The sequence below is a fragment of the Vidua macroura genome, chromosome 1, assembly GCF_024509145.1.
Source record: "Vidua macroura isolate BioBank_ID:100142 chromosome 1, ASM2450914v1, whole genome shotgun sequence".
In the NCBI taxonomy this organism is placed as follows: Eukaryota; Metazoa; Chordata; class Aves; order Passeriformes; family Viduidae; genus Vidua; species Vidua macroura.
In genome coordinates this window covers 93,140,479-93,159,037 of record NC_071571.1, presented here as the reverse complement: position 1 = coordinate 93,159,037, position 18,559 = coordinate 93,140,479, and the positions used below count along the sequence as shown (strand labels likewise).

General features: G+C 37.4%; 1 protein-coding gene across 1 annotated transcript in view; it reads left to right on the top strand.

Annotated features, from left to right (window-relative positions):
• LOC128805918 (dynein axonemal heavy chain 5-like) overlaps window positions 1-18,559 on the top strand; it is a 147,201-nt gene that overhangs the window by 119,567 nt on the left and 9,075 nt on the right. Inside the window, exons 72-73 of the mRNA XM_053974941.1 lie at window positions 4,101-4,289; window positions 11,758-11,890. Coding sequence (XP_053830916.1) covers window positions 4,101-4,289; window positions 11,758-11,890 — 322 coding nt within the window. The remainder of the gene's footprint in view (window positions 1-4,100; window positions 4,290-11,757; window positions 11,891-18,559) is intronic.

Below are 18,559 nucleotides of genomic sequence, written 5' to 3'. Positions count from 1 at the left end.
ATCCAATGAAAGGAAAAGAAGCAATGGACATAAATTAAACAACAGGAAATTCCATCTAAATACAAGAGAACCATTTTTTAAGTGAAGTCGGTCAAAGACTGGAAGAATTTGCCCAGAAATATTGTGCAGCCTTTTTAGACATTGAAATCCCAACTGGACACTGTCCTGGACAGCCTGCTCTATCAGCCCCTGCTTGAGCAGGTGATTTGGATTAGATGATCCTCAGAGGTCCCTTCCAAACCAAACAATTTTGTGGTTTCACAATTCTGTATGAGATTCAGCAGACATGCAACCTGAGAAATAATGAAAGTAAAAAAGCCCTATGGTCTCATTTTGCAAGTTATAATTGGAAGTTTATTCCATTTTGACAACAGAAAGTTGGATGTTGCCATGAATTGATGGGGCACGGTGCAAGGTAGCTTCTGGTTGTAACCAGTTTTACATGACCCAATGTGTGCATATCACAGTGGTCACAGGGACTGGAGGGTGGCGACTTTCTGCTCCCTCCAGTACAGGCACACATGATGAAGTCAGTTAAAACTGAAACAGAAGAAATTGCTCTGGAAAATTGAAACAGAGGTGAATGGTCTGGATTTCTGTCTCATTTCTATTAAGTTGATAAATGCCATTGGAAATAAGTTCTATTAAAATTAAATAGACTGAGTGGAACAGAAAAAGCTGGTTTTCACTTACTGATAATGTTATGGCTGAGAGGGTGAGAAGTTTCCAAGGTCATAAAATAAGCTTTGAAAGTTCTGAATCTGAAGATTGTGAAACCAGAATGCAAAGGTATTTGTGCCAGCAATGATGTACCTTTTCCAGGTGAGAGTAAATGCAGACATGACAATGCACCACTTTGATCCATTTGAGCCCAGCTCATGAAGTGGTTCCTATCAGTGTATGAACCTTGGCTCTATCAGATTTCAGGTTCTGCTTTCATGGATCTGCTCTTTTAAGCACTTGGGAACCTATCTCACAATGCTGCAATGTATTTTTAAAGTGTTTTGATTCCTGTAAAAAAATCTGTATGTATGATTTGAGGTAGGGGAATTTTACCTTTGGCTTTTATGTAAATAGAAGCAAGTCCAGGAATGCAAACATCTTTTTGTTCTTCACATTTTTACTCATTAGGAAGAAAGCTGTGACTTTCTTCTGTCGTTCTAAAATCTGTCAAAATTGCTCATGAAAACCTTTAACCTTTTAATCTCCCAATCTCTTTCGTTTCACAAAAGACCCTGTGCTAGTCCAAACAGTGTATCCTTGATTCATTCCTTTTTCATTTTTAGTTAAGAAAACTGAATTGGCCTGCTTGCAGTGTCCTTGCTCCTTTGATGAAATTTCATCCTCTGAGCAGAATGAACACTGTCTTCTGAGAAGGGCAGTTGAACTCAGTGTATTGGGTTAGCATGGAAAGGTTTCAGTAGCGAGGGGCCAAGGAGTGGTTTCTGTGAGAAGCTGGCAGAAGCTTCCCCCATGTGCGACAGGGCCAGTGTCAGACAGCTCCAAGACAGACCCACTACTGGGATAATGTATTTATGAAGGATAAAATGCTGTACATGAACCTTCAGTTAGAGAGAGGAGTGGGAATATGTGAGAGGAACAGCTCTACAGACAGAGGGGCAGGAAGGTGCTCCAGGTGCCGGAGCAGAGATTCCCCTGCAGCCCATGGAGGACCCCACCCTGGAGCAGGTGGATGCCTGAAGGAGGCTGTGACCCTGTGGGAACATGTCCATGCTGGAACAGGTTCCTTCAAGATCTGTGGCCTCATGGGGAGAGGAGTCCATGATGGAGCAGATTTTCTGGCCAAGGTTATGACCCCACAGGTGACCCATGCTGAAACAGTCTGTTCCTGCAGCTGTGCACCCTGTGGAAGAGACTCACATTGGAGCAGTTCAGTGGAGCAGCCCAATGGATAAATTTGTGGAGGACTCTTATGCTGGAGCAGGGGTAGAGTGGGAGGTGTCCTGCTCCTGAGGAGGAAGGAATTGGAGCCAGTATGTGACAAACTGACCACAAATCCTTTTCCTGTTCCTTGTCTCACTGTGCGCCTGTGGGAGGAAGTAGAAAATTTGGGAATGACATTAAGTCTGGGAAGAAGGGACAGGTAGAGGGAAGGTATTTTTATGATTTGGTTTTATTTCTCATGATCCTACTCTGATTTGATTGGTAATAAGTTCAATTAATTTCCCCAAGTCAAGTCCGTTTTGCCTGTGATGATAACTGGAGATTGATCTCTCCATGTTCTTGCCTCAGACCATGGACTTTTTCTTGTGACTTTTCTCCCCTGTCCAGTTGAGGAGTGGGTGATAGAGGAGTGATTTCAGAGGAGTGTAGAGCTTTAGCAATTGATTTTGAGGGTTCATAAGGCTGGAAAACCCTGAAAGACAGAATCCAATATTCTCTTTTTAAACAACATTCCCAGACATTTTGTATCAAAAAGAATGAGAGATTTGGGTCCTTGATTAACATACAGGACATTCAGAAAACTGGTCCAAGAAATCCACTGGTTTCTTTCTTCTTTATGCATCACTTGCATGAAACCATAGGACCAGAGCTGTCTCCTATGTCTCCCTGCCTTTGTTAATATTGCTCCAATGTTTAAGTTAGCCCTTGGACTAGGGCTCCATTCACAGATATAGCAAATATTCTTCATGGTGCTAACTTGGGCTATAATGTTGCACAAAATCTGCTAGAGCAAAACCAAACAAATGAGCCCTCACTGTGCAAGAGCAAAAGCAGAAAAGAACGTATCTTCAAATGTGTATTTCCTTCCACACAGAATATGAGTGTAATAAACTTCATTGGTATTTTTGCTTTTTACAGCTCTAAACATTCTGTTAAACCACTATTTGCAAAACATTAAATCCTATCTGGAATCTACCTGCACGCTATTATAGTCACACCCTCACTCAAATGTGGTATTAGGTCTGTACTTTGTCCTGTTCTGTGGATAAGATTCCCAAGTGGTGTAAATCACTGCAGCTTTGCTGGCTTTGGCAATGGTGCAGCCACTTATATCCGTGGTCCCTGAGTTCTAGATTTACAAGTATAACAATATTAAATGGCCCTTTTAATTCTGTCCTCAGAGTATGTAAATACTGGTTTCTAGAAGTGCCTTCTTGCAATATACTGATTCTAATGTAAAATAGGAAAACTGTGAATATGTGAAAAAATGTGAAAAATGAGAAACAGAAGATTGCTTGGCTTTTGTGCTCAGTTTGAGGGCAAGCCTTCCTCATTGACGGATCAGTGGTTCAAAGTTTGTAAGAGATATGTAATATCTATAATTAAATGAGGGCTAGTGAAATAAATCACAGTACATACAATTCCTCCTGGAGAAGGGTTGCAATTGTCAATCTGACAATTATAGACTTACTGATATTTCAGTAGAAGTTTCTGAAAAAGCTATTATCATTCAGACAAAGGGCAGCTTTGCAGTAATTCTGTGCTAGCTGTATCTTAAAATAATTCAGTTTCAGGAGAAGGAAAAGTAAGGAGAGGGAAGCTTCAACCAAAAATAGCTAAACCATAAAATATCCTAAATACATTACCATCTTTAGGTACTTCAGATGTGGGCTTTATTTTATTCACCATGCTACATGCCTTATAAGCCTAAGAGTCTGAGTAAAACAAAATGTGTTAGAAATGTTGACTGGTTGGATAATTAGGGGCATCTACTTGAGCTGGTACAACAGCAATAGACCCATAGAGACAAAGAACTAATGCTAAGGGGTCAGTGTCCACATATGACATTTCCAACAAGCTCTAGTCTGTACCAGAGGAAAGGGATCCATTCTCACCCCTTGATAGCATTCCACAGCATGATCCATGTGAGGATAATGAGATCAATTAAAAAGCCCTTCACTGACATGAATGAAAACACTATTGCACATGCAGCCTATGTTAATGTTTTAGTGCAATTTGAGTTTGGTCCTTGGCCATTTAAATGGAAGAACTTCCACTGGCCTGTTCACATCTACTGTTTTATGGAGCTGAGAATTTTCATCCTTGTTTATCCATTTTCATGCATTCTAACGTGTATATACTTTTAGAAGAAAAATCACCTTTTTCTCCCCAATTTTTATACCTTTTACTTTAAGGTATTTGGACTTCATCCTAATGCAGATATAACTTACCAGACCAACCTGTCTAATGAGACATTCAGTACCATAATGAGCATCCAGCCCAAAGACAGCAGTACTAGAGGGGGAGAAACCCGGGAAGCAGTGGTGCAGCGTCTTGCTGATGAGATGCTAGAGAAGTTACCTCCAGATTATAACCCTCATGAGGTATGTGCTACTTTATAAAACAGATGTTTTATGTATGCATGTATATACATTTGTGTTTTATAAGTTTTATTGTGCTTCTTAAATTTCAGTGGCATGTGTTTTAAAAAGATCCTAAAATTATGCATAGATGTTTATAAGTCTGTTTTGGTCTATTATCTAAAAAATTCCTATGTTGCAAACATATATTTCAAATGCCACAGTTTATTCAATCAATCACCTTGACTCAGAAGACCTATTAAAGGCTTCAGAAAGTTCTTGCTTTCCTTAGTAGCTTACAGAAATAGCCTGCCGTCTCTTTCTGAGGGACTGGTGATCCTATAGTGGTTACAGCATTCAATTTTCCTACTCCCATTAGGACACCACCATGATGAAGAGTGAATTTTATCACTGACCTTTTAATGCTCCAGATTTTTTTGGGTCTGAGCCATAAGAGGTATCTTTGTCAACCTTTTCTTGCATTTTTAATTAACAGGCCCATTAAATGGAAAAATCCAACTTAGAGGCTCTTGCATCAGTTTATAAGTAGGTTCTGCTGTCTTAACAAATGTTTCATGAACAGTAAATGTTTAAAACCCCTAATTTCCATGATTTTATTCTTTACAGTTCTGTTTTGCATTGATAGTGCCTTCCCCATCCCCCCCCCCCCCCCCCCCGCCCCTGATTGTAGTTCAAGCTGGTAAAATGCTCAGTATGAATTACAACTTGCAATGCATGCTTTATTTTCTTCCCTGGCTAACTTAGAATGTCCACCTAAGTAACAACTAATTGTCTTAGGGACCCAGCAGTATTTCCTGTCTTCCCTTCTACTATTAATCTCAGATTGAATATGTCTTGTATAAATAGCCACTTTTGTACTGTCATAATTCAACTTGGAACTTCTCTTTTCATTCCCCTATTGTGAAGCTACTTATGGTCTGCATCATTTTTTGGTGATGTTTCCTGCCATCTATCTCCATATTGTTCTTTTTCCATCCATTCCTGCTTGCATCTCTCCTTTTTGTCACCCTCTTATTGAATGAGTCTTAATGACAGTATATACATAATTTTTGGTAGAATTTGATTAAGAATGGAGTCAGTTTTCTAGTTTTCATATTATTATTAAATAGTGAATAAATATTAGAAATAGAAAAGAAAATTAAATCTAGTAAGTGTAATAATAATTCATAATTTAATAAATGTAATAATTTTCATGTTGGATCTTCAACTATCATTTACACCTTAAATTGTTCTCAGTCCTCTTCCCTCATCTTTGCAATCAGAATAAAGCTTTTTTATGGAACTAGATTCTTCTAGTTTCATTCAGCTCCTTAATTTTTTTTCAATTTACAGTAGCAGTAAAATGCTGCATACCTGGATAGCATGTATGCTTTTGCCATATTTGTGATATGTGTATTGAGCTAAGTTTTTACAATATACTTGCTAAATCCTCCAAGGACTATTTCTTCATTCCCTTGTTAAGCTGACAACTTTTTTCCTCTTGAAGAATTTGTAATGCTTAGAAAACATCAATAGCACTTACTGCACTTTGCATTGCAACCACAGGGTAGTCTTAACTTCAGGTTTTACCCCTGGGAAATCTGTGCAGTACCTTTTAGTCATGTAAAATGCACACACAGTTGTTTAATCCAAATTTCATTTTGGATTAAACTTCTTTTCTCTGGCATTTCTTCTGCTTAATCTTAGGCTTATTCACTTTCTTTCCTTCTTGGTTTCTTCACTGAGGTTATGCACACACACCACATGTAGGGGATGCCTCCCCTTTTAAGACACTTCATCAAATCTTAGCTTTGGAGACCATCAGTTTTGGAACCAGGGATAGTAGTTAAGAGAAAAGGGTCTGAAAGGGTTATTTCAGATGTTCTGTCCTTCATTCTTGACTTGTCTCTCTTTGTTTTACTGCTATATTTGTATTTGTATATAATACATACTGTTTCATGTGTCTGTATTTAAAAAAAATCACCACCAATTGTTTTCATTGCTCTTTCACTCTCATCATCAAGCAGTATGACAAACTATTATCTTTTCTCATGATCTGCCAATCATACACGAGGGATTTTTCTTCTAATAAAGAGTCGTCATTGCAATGATGCTCAGAATTTACATTTCTTTGCTTCAGTACGTCTTCTATGAGCTTCAAAGGAAACTTATTTTGCTTTAATTTGCTTGATAGCTGTCCTATTATGATTCAACCAAGGAGATTTGAGTTTGTACAGAGGATGTGGTGGTGGATCTACTTTTTTCTTCTGTATTTCTTGTTGATGCATTCTGAGTTCAGTAAGTGTAGATACCACCTCTTTCTGGGGATATCTAGTTGTCTAAAGCTCTGTGCATCTTTCTCTGTGAATTACACTTCACTTTGATTAATCATACCACTTTATTTACGTGCCTTTTTTTCAGTCTGCACTACTGATGGACAACACGGTACTTTTCCGCAGAAACATTCAAAAATTATGCTTAGTTTCTGCAGCATGGTAGTCATTCCTTTGCTCTGACCATGTAGAGAATCTCCATTGTTCATTTTCCAAGAGTTTTTTATTGCTAATAATGTATTCCTCTGTATATTTCCTTGGCTGTCTCAGCTGCACTACAATGTATACAGATTTTACTTCTGTAGTGTTATGAGATTTGGCGTTGTTTCTTCTGGACCCTGATTTTTCAATATTTCTTTCTTCAGTCTGCTTAGTGAATTTACCCTTTGTCTCTTCCTCTACATTTTAGAACTTGTCTCATTCTCTACATCTTAGAACTTGATTTGGTCTTTACAAATTCTTTCTTTGTTGTAGGGGAATTTCCCTTTCCTGCCATTTGTGCCTAGTTCCACGTATTATGTGTTGCTTATGTGCCAGGAGTGTGGCCACATCTACACAATAAGCAAAAAAATTTATATCAAATGTGTTTCTCATATGAACTGTCACTCCATTATTCTGGAACCTGTTAGAAAGCATGGATATGGGTGGAGTGAACTGTAAAGAAAGCTAAGTTTTTAAATGCAAGTTTGCATAAACTGAAAAAAGCCCCAACCCAAATTACTAAAATTCAAAAAAAAGAAAAATAATATCATGCTCACTAGAATAACAAAGAATTTAATCAATAAGAGCAGAAACGAAGGGAGAGTTTAGGTATTCTCTGAGGGAAGAAGCAACAGTTTGGCAGAAGCTACAATACAGCAAATGAAATTATGCTTGCAAGTATAAGGAGTGAAATGGATTATGTAATTACTTCCTGCAATGTCTGAAAAAAAAGAAAAGGAAATGAAATGGGTTCTGTTATTTGTCAATTTAAGTCAACATTTGGTCATTCAGGACATTGTTACATACAATGTACATACTAATCAGTTTAATAAATCTGAAACAAATAAAACAAAGAACCTAAATTGTAAAAGACTGAGGGAATGTGTCCAGAAAAATAGTTTATATGCATGCCTTATTGGAAAAGATCAGTAAAAAGAGCAATATTCATTAGTCCTAGCAGTGCAGCTTGGGTTTGCTTTTAGAATAATATTGTGCTCCAGTAATGCCGTGACGTGTTAGTTAGTCTTTGAAAACCTAGGTACAAAGATACTATCAGTGGAGAAAAGGAGCAAAATTTTTTGGAAACAATGAAGGTAATTAAAAGCAAATTCTCTTCAGGGAAAGTGGCAGATGCCTTTGCTACCTTTGATCAGTTCTTGTGGCTCCCTTTAGAAAATGTGGATTGAATTTGCACAGAGCTACAACCCCAACAGACTGGGTTAGGGACAGATGGTACCAAAACCAATTATTTGCTGACATTCAGAGCTCTGGATTGTATTTTCTCGTGATACATTGTGAATCCAGAGAAATTTCAGGCTGTCACAGAGACGCCTTCATTTCTCAATTATTAGCCTTTAGCAATGACTTCAGTCTCAACAACTTTCAAAACGGGGCAACCATTTTGCCCCGTGATATATGTTGCTTCTTTTGTTGTTGTGTTCTTGTTATGCTTCTCACTAGTCAAGTAACTTACCCAAAAGAGTAGAAACAAAACAAGTCTCCTTTGCATGCTTTCTCAGCCTGTGGTTTGACACAGGTCGTGGAAAAGCAAAATAAACCTTCCTCCTGACCTAAAACTGTCCTCATTTCTCTCTGAGTAAGAATTCTGCTTTCATGAACCTTTTTGCTTCTGGGTCTCACCTTGCAGGTTGCAGAGAGATTAGTGGTAAAATGATTAGGTCCAGTGAGTCCATGTGAGTGAAGACAGGTGCAAGAATAAATGTCAGCCTGTCACACAGAGAAGTTTATAATTAAAATGATCCTTGCATCTTGAAAAACAGCTTTCTAGGGAATACCAAGTAGCAGCTGTTTTTTTCCTTAAATATTTTCTGTAGTATTGATTTAGCTGTAATTCCTCTAAAGCTATGGCTACATTAGCAAGCACTGCATGGAAATAGGAATTTCTCCGAGAATCCCAGGCCTTCATTAGATGTTTTGCTGAGGAATTTGCCTTGGTCTAACTCTAGTCTGGGCCTGTAGGCTAAACCCATTAGTAATTGAAGTACCTTAGAGTCTCTGAAGCACACCTTTTGGGTTAGTTTAATTTGAAGCTAAGACCTTGTGTGCCTGGAGTCTAGTTTTCAGGGCTGGGTTTTCGCTATCACAAAAAAAAAAAAAAAAAAAAAATTAGGATCTGAACTGAAACACTGACATAGATTTTTCTGTAATGTGTCTCTGGTTTACTTGTCAACACTATCAGATATGTTGGTCATCCAACTCTAGAGCTTCTTCTATTTTCTACGTATTTTACTGTCTGTTTCCTTATGTGCAGCAAGGAAGAGGTCCTTGACATCCCTTGAAAAGAGCTTTGGCTTATCCATCTACAGAGTGATGGACTTCCCATTTCTGCTGACAAGGAATGTAGCAAGTAACTAAGTCTGATTAAAAAAATGGCATTTACTGAAAACCATAGGCAGTCACTACTACAGTAACTTGATCAATGATCATGGCATGAGTTCAGCAACTACTTTTCTACTGCTAGTCCTATAAAGTATGTGCTGACAAAGAAACTGGTGACCTGAGGACAGTTAAGAAATATGCATAAAGGAATCTGACACAGTAGAGCTATGCATTGCAAAATCATGTAGACAAAGCTATTAAGATTATGATTTTAGTCACTCCTTTCTTAAATCACATTGTTTTATGTTGGATGATAGCTGTTTGCATAATGAAAAGGGGATGTTTTAAGTGGGCTTTATGGAATTAGTATATTAATCTCAGAAAAGCTATTTTGGTTAATGAGTTTAATCTTTTGAGGTTTTTTCCCTGAGAGTCAGTAGCCATATCTGTATGTCATAATAAATACAGCCTTGGATGTAAGTTATCTGATTGCTTGATAAGAAGAATTCTAATACAAACCTAGTTAGTCATACTTCAGTGCTTGTATTTGAAATGAATCTTAGCAGCAAGGTTTCCAAGAAATGCACTGTGTTATACTCAGTAAATCTCACCATAGATCAGGATTGATTTGTATACAATAAAATAAGAAGTATGGAGGTTTTTTTTTCAGTTTTGATATCTGGTTATGCTTGGTGCTCCAGACTGAGTGTTCTGAGCATATCTAGGTTGGGTTAGCAAATTTCTGCTTTATTGTTTGCTTCCATTATTCAAAACATTATAGGTATTTTTGTAGGTACATTAAAGTAAATCAGAAGATTTTGTTAGTTCTGATAATTCACTAGTTAAATTGTACAATTATCAGCACAGTAATATTTTAGAATCTTTATTTCATGTCCTCTTTGTAGAGTCATAAATATTAATATTTTGGAAAATAACCCCTTTAATAACATCTTCCATCCGATTTTTCCTCAAATGGGAGAATTACTCCTCTAAATAATCCCCAAAAAGAATACATGCTTTGTAGACTAGAAATAAAAACAGTATTTCTTATTTAAAGGGAAAAATGCATAGACTATATTCTGTATAATTCCTTTCTTATTAGTGGTATACACTAGACTTAGTATTCCGAAAAAAATAAATTAAATGTTTTTACTTTTTGTCAAGGAGAAAAATTACCAATTCCTGTGAATTTTTCAGAAAGCAGAAGTTTTCCCTGGATTTTGTATAAAATAGTCAGAATACTTAATTGTGTGGATTACCCAAAAACTTTATTGCCTCAGCTCTAGTCTATGATAGCTGGTTTAAGTATTTTTTTTTCTCTTTCACAGGCAGGATGCATTAACTCAGTCTGTAAAATGTACTGTCACACTGCAAAGCATTAGCATAACTGGCTGGCACCTATTTCTTGGACATTCTGTCTGACAAACCCATGGGTCCTTGTGATTAAAATATGATGTATAACCTTGCTGATAGCTGTCTCCCAAGGAGGATAGCATAAAAAGTTGAGAAAGAGTATTTTATTTGGCTTGGAGTTGAAATTTAAGATTTGGAAATTGCCAAAGCATTTGTATATTTATACTAGTGATTATAACTATTCATCTGCTGTATGATATTCATCTTGCAGAAATTTGCTATTCATGGTAATAATTAAATATTTACTAATATTTATTATTTGTATAAAATGTATAGTATACATAATAATGTATATATTGAGATGTATGAGGCATTGGCTTTCTAAAAGTGGGGAACAACTCCTGAAAGTCTGAAAAATCAGGAATTCTGGTACTATGTGGGCTAGAGGCACCATGATTTTTGCAGGTGCCATTAAACCCTCTCTCATGCACAGTGAACTTTGATATACATGGAACATGTAGTGCATGTCTGAAGCACATTCCATACACATCATATGCAAAAGCATGACAGGGAATGCTATTGCTACTGTCATTATGACATGTCCTTAATCAACACAGGCAACTGATTCTCTTTTGAAAATATGCTCTGTTGAATTTGGGAGAAACTATTAACCTTGAAAACTAAAAAGGCCAAAGGCTTCTACTTGCAAAATGGTGCACATAATGGTGTAACAGATTTCTGTGGCATCTGTATTATTTCTGGCAATCTTGCCTCTCTAGCAATGTATCCATGAGCATCTTGTCTTATGAACAAATCACATGCTTCTGAAAGTAGCGGCTTTTACATATCATTGTTCTTGTGAAGTGGAACTCCATTTGTTGCATTATTTCAGCTCAGCAGGGCAAGGAAGGGTGAGAAAGTTCACCCAGCACAATTTGGAAATACAAAGAAGTTACCATCAAACAGTACTTTTGTATAGCATGTGGGTTTTTAAATTTTAAGATCTAAGACCCTGCAGCCTAACAAGGACAGAAGGAACTGCTGTGTCCCTTCAAAAAGAGGGAACTTTCCCTTCTTAGAATGATGGAGGAGCTCATTCTGGTAAGCTAATGAGTCACAGTGTGCTAAATCTTACAGTTGGCTCAGGACTTGAATGGCCATCTGTTACTAAAATGTTTCTTTTCTGAAAATGTTTTTACTTTCAAAAATTATTGCATGGCAAACAGGAAATTAAATTTTATAATCATTGCACTATTCTGTTTTAGGTGAAAGCACAACTTCAAAAGATGGGAGCTTTTCAGCCAATAAACATATTTCTTCGTCAAGAAATTGACCGGATGCAACTTGTTATATCCAGAGTTCGAACTACACTGACTGATCTTAAATTGGCTATTGATGGTAAGCTGCAATATCAAACATTGTAATTAAGGTGCAATATTTATTACTAGCAGTTGCTTATACCATATAACTAAATAAACATTTCTCCTCGTTTCCTTACTTTCTCTTTTGTTCCCTCCCTCACACTGTTTTTCTGTTTTTCTCTGTCTTTATCATATGACCACTAATTCTAGCCCTTAAAATCTCCTGATTGCATTTCTAAGGGCATTCCACCTAAATTTATCCTGCATGCATCTTCTCCAGTATTGCAGTTCTTGTCCCTCAGCACTACTTCACTTCTGTGTTTCTCTCTAGGATCCTACAGAGCTCAGAGGAGCTGAATTACATGAAAAAGTCCATGGGCTGTGTACCAGAGTTATGTAAGAAATTAAGCTGAGACATAATGACATAGAACAAGGTAGAAGGGTTGCTGCTAAGTAATTGAGAGACAGGGAACTTAGGAGGCAAGGTGATAAAGACTCTAATTTAAGGTGAAATTTGACACATTTGTGAAACTAGTTATACCAAATGGCATGTCTCTAAATGGAAGCTGAACTGAGTGGCAATGTCAATCAAAAGGGAGAGAGAGACAGTTCTTCATTTAGGCTTCACAGAAGGCAGGAAACACACTCTCTATCTCTCAGGGACAGGAGTATTTGGCTGAAAGTGAGCAATGGTGAATGAAGTTTAAAAAAATAAGAGTAGAGGCAACTAGAAGCAGATGGAAAATTTGATCAGAAAAAGAGTGAGGAAAAAGAAGGGATAATGATGTTGCCATCTGCTTTTTGTTTTCATTTCCTATTTTGCTTCCTCTTTTGCAAGAGTTGAAATACCCAGGAAGGAAAGTGTACTGTTGCTCAGCCAAGCTTCTTGAATTAACAAATTAAAATGAAGCAGGAATGGGTAGATTCCACTGGTAAAGCTCTCACCCAAGTCGGCTGTTCTCTAGCAGAGAGACAGAAATTATCTGACAGAGCAAACTGTCCTCACAGGGAGCAGGTCAGAACGCCTCAGAATTAGTCCCTTCTGACATAGCTGATGGTAATCTGTCTTACTGGTGTTCTGACAGTGTCTTTCCTGAGGGGGGATTATTTTTTAATTTGTATTTTTATTACATAAGGATCAAAAGGGATTTTTTTTTCCTATCATTTGTATGATACACTAAGGCAACAAGACATGCTTCAGAAACCTCATGCCTATAATCTGAATCTAGGTAAGATGTGCCCAAGGCTAATAATCTTTCATATCCTGTAATAACATATGCAAAGATCAAGCTGGAAGAAACAGTCTTCCTCTCTTCCTGAGCTGAAAGTTCCGTTTTATATGTGAATAGAGTCCCTTTTCAAGTATATAAAAGGAATATTTTCCATCCAAGAAAGTGTTAATCTTTCCTTGATTGTGATAGATATATTTAAATTCTCCATATGTATAATATTCTGCAGAGGGGTGGATGAGTAACATAATTTATTTGCACTTCACATTCAGTTCCACAGTGGGCACAGTCCCCTGCCAGATGTTTAATCAAGTTAATGCTGTAACTTCCATGCAATTCTCTAAAACATAATTTCTTATGGACAGACAAGTTAAATATAGTGAAAAATTGCTCTGAAAACAAAATTGGATGTATAGTTAACAATAACAATTAATGGCTTCTGGCATGTTGATGCTATATCAAGTGCATGTGGTGGACTGTTAATTAGGGGATGGAAAGAACATTTAGGCACTCTTTCTTAGCAAAAGGGAAAACCCCAGACTGTCTCATACTAGATTCTTTCCCAAAACTAGTCAACTGCCATCTCAGGTCATCTGAGGTGCTTCATTTTCTTTACAATGAGGTAAACTGATGTGCCTGCTCAAACAGGTAATGTAATTTTTGACATCTGCCCTGTTCATGTATCTGGCTCTGGTTTCACATACCTGTTAAGGTCCCAGGACCCACTTTAAGCAGACCTAAAGTTTCAAATAAATTTGGTGTTTAAGAATGTAGTGTGTCTTTAGATTATGAAAGGAAATCTGAATAACTGATTCTGCAGTTTGGATGTGAATGGATGGACCTTGTTATTTTGATGTTGCTCGCCAAGGTAATGTAAAGCCCTCCTCAGGGGCTTTTGAGGTAATTTGAGGTAATGTAAAGTCCTCCTCAGGGAGAGTCCATGTGCAGCTGAACATGAGGAATGTGAAAGGAATTTGCAGACACAGTTTTGTCCCTCTGTCCAGAGGGCAGATTAAGCAGTTCAGCTTTTGGGAGGGGTGAGGATGCTCAGCATGTGTCCAACATGTTTGTCGGCAAATATGCCCCAGAAGCTTGCATCTCCACCAATAAATTTTGCTGCCCAGAGGGATACTTTTTCTGGATCAAATGGTAGTAATTAGATTGTAGCTGCACTTTGTACTCTCACTTATGTCCCAACTATTACTTCTGCTTTAATTACTTATTGATTGCCCAGAGTTTATTTCACAGTTGGCATAATACAGAGCTTCACCATAAATCAGAACACAGCAGTGATGGTTGTCCTCTTGAGTGCCCTAAATAGAAGCCATGTTCCAAACAGAGAAATCTTTTCAGAGACAGGGAGAAGTAAGACATTGGGTTTGCACCAAAAATGACACATCTTAATGGGTTATGAGCAGCAGATCTTGAGCCCCCGTCAGAAAATGACCATTCTTTGTAGGGCAGTACCCAAGCTGTAGAGTTCCTGTGTAGAGGCCTCTAGCACAGAATACTAGTCCCCCACTCTTTATTATGAAGTGGGTACTTCAAAGCCCCTCTCCCACTAATGAAGATAGTGTCACTAAATGCAATAAAATCTAATGATCCAGTTACAGCTAGCCATTTAGAGTTTGTTTGAGTTTTTCTGAATGTGGCCTGTCTATGAGATTTTGTGGGGTTGTCTTTATTTCTCCATACACTGAATAAGAGTGGTAATTTTTGATTACCATTTTGATATCTTCTCTTGGTGAAGAAAGTGAGAAGAGAGATTCTGTGGGAGTGTTTTCCATGAATGAAGTAGGGCATACTTGTAGTAGCACTGAAAGTGGGTATTGAATCCTTTGCAATGGAAATAAGCACAGCTTTTAGTTTGATTTTAATCCTTATTCTTTTTAACCCACTTAACATTGCGTTTAAGGGCTTCTTGTGAAACAAAAAAATGCTTAACTCATTACTTATATCTAGGTTTTACTTTGGTCATAAAACTGCATCCACTTGGTTCTGGTTTCTAGTACCTTACAGCTTTGTGTTTTCAAACAAATCCTTGGCAGCTGCCTAAATTGCCTACTTCATGAACAAGTGAAGAACATCTGAGAAACCTTGGATTTTTTTATCCTTTCATGTCATATATGTGCCCCATGATCGCAGAACTCCCACTGCTATTTGTACAGTATTTGCAGAGTTAGGAGAGGTCAGTCCTTTCCTGATAACACATTTCCTGAAAATGCAGCAGTTCTATGGCAATGTAATTCTACACATGTTATAGGAGTTGTGTAGGATTTTTATGTCATTTACACAAGCTCATGAGTGAAGCCCAAGATAAAAATTCACTACTTTTTTCCAACTCAGAATACCATGAGATTGAAAGTACCATTTGTATCATGATGCTGAAAGGAATTTCTGTTCATTGTATGTAGCACCTTATAAGAGGGATATAAATGAAGTCTAAAAGAGTCAAAAGAGGTAGCTGGTAATTTATTTTAATCTACATGGTGAAAAAAGTGAAGCACAGGAAACTAGTCTTGCCAGAGTGCACAGGAAAAGTAATTTCCTATGAAAAGAAGAGGTATGGACTCATTGCCCATGTCTGGCTAAATTCTATTTTGATTCGTAATGGTGTAAGACTGCTAACACTAACACAGTTTTAGTTTGGCTTGCTGACAATGGTAATAAAAGTTTGAATTGAAAGATCTTGGGCTCTTACCTTACTAAGTTGTACTGTGGGTACATATATGTGTGTGTGTGAGGCTTGTAGGGATTCATCACTTTTGAATGAGGATTTTATTTGAAAATAATTAAGAGCACTCAGTAAAGACATTAATGGAATGTAGCAATGGGGAGATCATTTGAGGAATGAAGGGGATGAGTCTAGTATGTCTTGTGGTGTAGTTACTCTTAGCTCAGCAGCTCTCATCCATTATTTAATCCTCATTCTGATAAGAATGCCAGAATGCCTCCTGTTGTCTTTCACAGTGTGGCACATAATTTCTGAACTTCTTAATAGGTGTTACATATGTTTGTCATGATGCTGGCCAGGACAACTGTTTAGAAACACACACTGCACATTAAGGACAGACTGCAGAATAGAGTTTATCTGCCTGTTGTATTGCTCTAGCTCAGGCTAGTGATTTGTATTACTTTTTTGTAGAGTTTTGTGTGGACTTTCATCTTCAAATTACTGCTTTAAACTTTTCATTTTCAGTCTTTTGATGGAAAGGACTCTTCAGCCAAGAGCATTTAGTACTGGAGATGGTAAATTTTCATAACAATTTCCAAGGTTACTTTCAAATTACCATCTTTCTGACTGAAGGATTTAGCTATTGAAGACAATCTAGGATTATTGTACTCTTCTATATGAAAAATTGCATGCTACTCAAGTTTCTTAGTCCCTCTCATCTCTCCTAACTTGAAGAATTGAATCAAAGGATTCTGCACCAGAAAAGAAAGGTGGGAAACAAAGAGAAAACAGAGCAGGGGCAAAGGATAGATGCAGCTGGAGGGAATACCAGTCTACAAATAAAGCATGGAGAGTGTTGAGCATTGCAGGTCTTGGCTGCCTATTTTACTCTTCCTGTTTTAGAGTTGGAGGAAAAGAAAGTGACAAACTTTTGAGGGGCCTTGGGATGAAAACAGCTTCAATGAGCTTCTGAGAACTTCCTGGGAATTACCTCCGAATGCTTAAATGTGCAAGTACTGAAAGTGAAGAAAGAGGAAAATACCCAAAGAACTGCCTGAAGCAAAGAAGTCAACTTTAATCAGCACAGGAGTGGTGGTCACAGAGCCAACAGAACCATACTAAATCTTGCAAAATAAAAAAAAAAAATATAGTTTTAGGTATAGGAAAGCATAGATTAGCTTTTATACCTTGTGCCTTTGGGTGGAATAATTAAAAAAACTTTGGAGAAAACACAGGCAATTGTTAGCTGTTGCCATAAAGCAGAAAGAGAGGAAAACTTAGGAAGTTATAAACAAGTTGGTATTTTCTTTTCAACATGTTCAGCAAAGAAGAGGGAGTTGGGGCTTGGTGGTGGAGGCAAGGTGTGACTGCTTCAAGAACGAAGCAGGTTGTTTGGGAGGTAAACTTGAATGGGAATTAAAGGCTGAAAAGGTCATCTTCTGGGGTTGGGAATTGGGGCAGTCAATAATGGATTGATGCTTTCACTGAGCTTTTTTCTCTATGTACTCTTCAGGCTAGCTTAACAGATGCAGTGTCTAGCAAGTATTGTCCTCCAGGGCTAGTCTCCAATTTTATTATAATGATATCAGCTATTGGCAAATTGTACTTGATGGAGAAAGTAGCTTTTTCTCATTTCATTTATATCCTACATAATTATTCTTGTTATTTTTGATTTACATCTGTGCCTGTGGGAAGAGAATCAGTCAGTGGACCAAGGCTTTTTTTGGTTCATGCTAGAATTTAAGATCCTTCCTTTGTTCCTAACTTTAGCTACTCATTTAAATGAGCTGTACAAGTTTCCTAGTCCAGATAGACACTTTCATAAATGTGAAATTCTTAACAGATCCAAATTTTACAAATTCCACAGTTTTCAGATTCAATTTGTGAGAGGTATGGTAGTGAAAAGGGTCAACTCCAAGAAATAATACAAGCTCCTCATATAGTCTATTCAAAGCATTATATCTATTGACTGGATACCCTAAAACCAGATCACTTTAAAAGAACAGACTATTTACTTTAATTATCAATAAAAACTAGTTATCATCAGAACTGAGGACCTTTATTTGGGTTATTCACCCCTCAGCAATAGGATAGATTTAGAAGTGGTTTAGAAGGGAGATGGTATAAATGTAGGGCAATCAAAAAGGGGAATCCTAATTTCCAAACTGTGTATACTGTACAAACAGTATGGCTATAGTAGATATTATTTTTAAAGTATGGAAGTATGGAAGTATGGAGTATTCTTTTCTTTAACTGACCTGACCCTTCATCAGTCATTTTTGGATGGCCTTTATTCCATTCAAGAAAGGGAATACCATGGAGTAACCCCCAAAATAACCAAGTTATAAACAGTTGGCCTGTCTGATTCATAGAACATTTGAGCCTGTCATGTTAAGTTCATAGGACGTTCAGTCTCTTCATATAGTACAGTGCTCTGAGGTTCCCAGAAGTTAAATATGAGAAGCCTATGACATTGTACTACTCATTCAATTTATCAAAGATAGTTTTTCAAACACTTTTATCAATTTTGTCCAGAAAGATGGCATGATTTTTCTCCTATGGTACTTTTATTTTTGACAATTATTTTATTTTGTTAATTATTTTTATTTTTATCAGACTATTTTGGCTGCAGGAATGCATCCCAACACCCACAGATGCCATTTAGTGCTGAAATTCAAGCACTGGATGCCTACTGCCAGAGATGACACCCACTCACTAGGAATATTTATGCAGATATACGGGCACAGCCTGAGCTCTGAACATACCTCATCCTCAAGAACTCTCTGGCTTAACAGTCTCAACA